Source organism: Echinococcus granulosus, assembly GCF_000524195.1.
Source record: "Echinococcus granulosus chromosome Unknown EG_S00056, whole genome shotgun sequence".
Lineage (NCBI taxonomy): Eukaryota > Metazoa > Platyhelminthes > Cestoda > Cyclophyllidea > Taeniidae > Echinococcus > Echinococcus granulosus.
In genome coordinates this window covers 508781-513993 of record NW_020170436.1, presented here as the reverse complement: position 1 = coordinate 513993, position 5213 = coordinate 508781, and the positions used below count along the sequence as shown (strand labels likewise).

The 5213-nt window shown below is 40.0% G+C and overlaps 1 protein-coding gene across 1 annotated transcript in view; it reads right to left on the bottom strand. All coding sequences in view use genetic code 11, as the record gives it.

Moving 5' to 3' along the window:
• Positions 1 to 4202: 4202 nt before the first annotated feature.
• The window catches only part of EGR_06433 (hypothetical protein), a gene marked incomplete at both ends in the record, with an annotated part of 1928 nt that continues 917 nt past the window's right edge, over positions 4203 to 5213 (bottom strand). Inside the window, one exon of the mRNA XM_024495682.1 lies at positions 4203 to 4273. Within this exon, the coding sequence (XP_024349958.1) occupies positions 4203 to 4273 (71 nt within the window). The remainder of the gene's footprint in view (positions 4274 to 5213) is intronic.

Sequence of the window (5213 nt, the reverse complement as noted above, 5' to 3'; positions counted from 1 at the left end):
GCATACTTCCCTTACTAACCTGTACTGTGGAATTATACTGTCGCAGCTCCTTGTACCAACGTGCAACCGAACGTTCTATCCCCATCACTGTTCTCAACTACAGCAGCTAGCCAGTGTTGATCCGTTCTGGCTATGAACCACCCTGCTATTACCCCCTAATTTTTCCACGATTTAAATAAAATCCCCAAATAGCTAAATGCTTTTAATATTTCACTTTTTCCTTGAATTTAAGTAACGCTTATTTATACTTATTTCGAAACATGTTTTCCATTTCGCAGTTCACCTTGGACTCACTACCAAAATATTGTTTACCACTTTACCATCCATCTCGAATAAGTCCCGCTTTTGTGGGATTGGAATGTATATCTGCCGCCTCAAGTTAGTTTAACGGTGTTGCAGAGACCATAGTCTCTCCAGAATTCTTTGTAATCTACACCCGCCAAAAAGCTGTCTTTGGATAGGAGGTTCAGTGTTTATCTTTCTATCTTGACCTTTATTACCTTGGAACGGGTAGACTGATAGAATAAAGGCATCCTTTATTGGTAGCAATATGAATTCCATGCATTCCATGCAAAGTTGGCCAAAGCAGAAATGCGGTATCCAAAAATGCAGGCGCCAATTAAGTTGGAAATATAATCTCCAAGTCCTAAAAAGTGCGCAGCAAAATATGCTGCATAAAAATCATGCGAAACTTGTAAAAAGAAGGCAACAAACTCAACTGGAGAAAAAAATAAATAAAAATTAATGAGTAAAAATTTTATTGATGTAAAGAAAGGGAAAAATGCTTGTTTCTCCAAAGCATTTGTTTTAAAATGCTCCCCCGTTCTAAAAATTTTCACAAACTACTCATTTTGACCAATATGTCTCGAAAATGCAAACAGGTGCCTTACCCTAAAAAGCCTCTATTGCTCCAGGTCCTATGAGGTGCAAAATGCAGAAAAATGACTCCTTTATCTGCTGTTTGAATGATTACTTCAATGTAGCAAGTTTGCTCATTAGCCTGACTATATATGTATATATGTGCTGCAAATCTCACAACATTATTTCCCGTTAACCTGTCGTTATTTTTGCCCATATCTTCATCTACACTAGTGTTGATACTACTCCAGATGCACATTTCATACCCCGTTTAACATCATCTAAGTGTCACAAGTGCCTAAGAATAAATAATTAGTCCATTAGGTTACGACGGAGAAATTTACAACAGCCTTTATTCACATGAGCATACTTAAGTAGACTTGAATGACCCTGGAGGTGTTCTGAAGAGTTAAGTCGGTCAGATCACCTAAATACAATAAAATGCAGGTCTGGACTGGTTACAATGGCACTACTAATTTGCAGGTGCTTCAAGGTATTGTGGTTTCTTAATAATTAATTTCATCTTACCTGTCGCAGACAGCTCCTCCATCTAAATGAAGTGATGGCGAACCAGACATCCATTAGCATTTTCTTCAGCTATGTGAAACTCAATCGGCAATCACAATCATGAGATAATGCACACTTACTTGAGCCAAAATTTGAGAAGAAAACGTGGTTGTTGCCACCAAAGTACGTAAGCACTAAATTTGTGAGAACTTACTGTAAGCACCAAACTTATATTTACGCATTGTTGATACAAACACGGTAGACAGTAGTCTGACGACAAAGGTCTCTTATTCGCAGTTGCGACTGCGGTTTCACCCAATCATTATCACAGTTGGCTGATTGTTCCAACTCACTTGTATGTCATTCTTCTTTTCGGTTCTATATCCATTTAGACAATCGGCTTTACTAGTCTCCTACAAAACTGTAGGACAGTACTCTTTTCTCCTCACTTCACATCACTGTTTTTCTGTGATCACTATGCGTATATGCATGCACGTGCATTCATCCCATTTTCTTCTCGCCCTAGAGCCACCCAACTGGCAGGCATCATGTCACAGAATCATTCACATTCTCTTTTCTCACATTCCTTCCTTGACAGTTTCATCTGTCTCAGATACACCTACTTACTAGGAAGCCGATCATATTCGTACTACATGTCTGTCAATCTATTTATTCATCAGGCACGCGTTCACATATCTCATATGCATCACCTTTGATCCGCACTTCATCCCAGTTGCATCCATCTATCCCTTCTCTATCAGTCCCCTATGCATAACTCCATTAATTTCGGTACCATGCATCTGTCCATCCACTTTTCCAACTAATAACCCCGTATGCATCAATCCATCTCATATCCTTTATGCATCCATCTATCCACACCCTAACAAATCCTCCGTCCATCCATCCAGACAACCACCTCTTAGAAATGTTTTTAGCGTGAGGGTAAGCAGTAGATGTCATGTGACAAAGAAATAGATCTATTTTCTTACTTCTTGACTACTAATGCTGACTTTTAAATGAAGGACTTGTGGGGTTTTGCATTCGCCATCTTACAGACAGTCGACGGTACAGTAGAGTCTCGAGTCACATTTCTGATACATTAACAAATGGCAAATGATGGCACTTCGGTGGTACTCCCAAGGAGAGTATGTAGGAAATGGGGGCAGTCTGGATATGGAGGGACTCGGTGCCATGAGCGCCTTGAGACAACAACGAAGCATTCAAACAACTGACAGGGAAAAGAGTATTCGGTTGGCTTTAGAATGTAATCTACATATATCCATTTCCCCTTCTCAGTTTCAGTTGTTCACCGCTACTATTCACATATAAGTTGGCCCCTCCCTTTTTGTTCAGCTTAAATAAACACCAGGATATCTCTGCTTCATTCTATTAGAAAACACACAATGGACGCACTTCCTCTTGATATTTTACTCAACATGAACTACTCGCTGTTACCTGACCTCTGTTATATTGCAGTGGAAGAACTACGCTGAAATGTATCACATTTATAGGTCACTCACAAACGTACTAGGACTTCAGGCAAAGTGATATCTGGTGCGTTTGCATCAATATCATCAATCCACAAATGGTTTCATTGAGTGACTCACTGATTTTGTTGCTCTCACTGCTCTGTTCTTGCTTTGGTGTGACACCACCGTTGGTGTGAGTCAGGTGGGCACGACCACAGCAAGCACAAGTGCATCAAAGCATCTGCTATGAATGCGGACCATCAGTTTTACGATTTTGCATCAAGAGACATGCCTTAAAATCCTTAGTTCTTAGTAATTGATTGAGCAGGTTTACCCTACTTATGACATGCAACATAATCAGAAGTAAATGACATTTTCCTTACTTCCAGTAGCACTTCGAGCGGCCTGCTCGACAGCACAGTTTTAAAGACAAACGTACTTCAGATATCTAACTTATCAAGATCAGTGAGCTCGATTACTTTTTCTGTAATTGGTAAAATCTCACATCTGACTGATATACGTTGTGATTTTTGTAGTTCGGCCTCTCCGAGTGTTTCGATAAAAAAAGTCTAGCTTCTGCCAATCGCTAGACTCTAAAATCAGCCTGATTTATTAATGTAACTAAAATAGCACAGCTGTTATTTTATTATCATGAAGATGAAATTGATTGCAATCGGGATGTGATGCTTAATCCAGTTAATACCACATCACTATCAACATGAATATAAATGGCCTATCTGGTATAATAATAACTAAACATTAATGTTCTACTCCACTGGTCTCACCTAATCTACTGTTTCACAGCTGCATTTTTCATTCTAAGACCACATTCATTCGGTGGCATGGCTACCTCTTATGCCTATTGATAGCGCAAATCGAAACATTAAGTCGATTCACTAACAAAGGCGCATCGTCTCCTTAATAACAACAGCTAGATAGATAGAAGGAGAGAGACAGATAGGTATGTAGTTTCCCGAATATATATATCTATTCGACATAGAGAAGTTACATGGGCAACCGGCATGGACCGAAGACCAGCCCACCCGACGTGGTACAAGAGCCAATTCTAAAGTCAAGAGTGGCTCCTTACAAAAACAGAGATCCAGACAGCCATCATATTACAGGGAGGCAAAGGGTAGGTAAATAGATATCACTTTAATTTTATGCTAGAAGCGGGCTTTTTTTAAACCTTTAGAAATGCTTATTTATAATAAACTAGAACTCAAATTGTTGCTACAATTTATAGTTTTCCTTCCATTTTAACCAAAAATATTATAGCATACATAGTAATGCGTAACAAGGCAGCTGATTTGTTAAGAGTGCTATTACTAAAATATTTTGTCCATAGAAGGGCATTGTTTTATTAAATTACTCGGCTGTTTGTTTGACTACACAGTCGAGTTGTCTCCTTACTGCCGCGTATCGGGCAAAGTTTTGTCCTGACAATTTGTTTATATACCACTAGACAGCAAAGGCATTAGAGAGGAGGCATAGTAAATGACATGCTTAATTTCTCTGCAGAGCAAAGCCCATTGCCACCTCACACGCGCATGGGATTCTATTTGTGGAAATGGACACTAATGTCTACTTCCCTCAGCCACCTCGTCTTTTTCCTTTAGCTCACCCTTTTGACTCCTCCTCCTCCTCCTCGCTGTGGATGCTTGTGGGGAGGTCGCGGTGGGTGGAGGCGATATGGCTGACAGAGAAGGAGAAGCAGAAGGAGGAGGTGGAGGAGATGTTTTATTCAACAACCAACATTTTAGTTTGTAAAATGTTCTCACTGCAAGAGTCTACGGTAGCTAGGTTAGAAGCTTCATCAGGAGTGATCTCATCTTCCTCTACTTCTTCCTCTTCCTCCCCTCTGCCCTCATTTTTATTCTCAACTTTAGCAGAAGACGTGCCAGACTATATTGGCTCTTCCTCGCTATTCCTCTCTTTCACTTCCATCGTCTCCGTGGCTACACTAGATGCTCTTGACTCAGTGAGAGATACTATGTTACCAGCACATTTGTCGTCATTAACAGCATGCCCCTTTCTTCCCACTTTAAAACATAGCTTCGAGTCAGTTTGCGGAAAGCTGGTCATAAAATTGGTGTCATCACTAGGTTTTGCTGCTTTTAGAATGTCTTCCAAAATTCATTGGTGAGGCCTCTTTCGACGGTCTCAAATATTCCTAGATCCATTTGCAGTAGAGGTAGAAATTAGTTGCAATGTTTTTTTTGCTCTTCGAAATCGCCAACCATCCGCTCTTTGAAATTAGCGGGCTTATCCATTCATCCTCGTCAGAAATTTGTCTTTGACTGTTGAATTTATTGAGAAGTGCTGAGACCCTGTGCAATGTCACAATATGCCTTAACGACATTTCCAAGATATCACTTG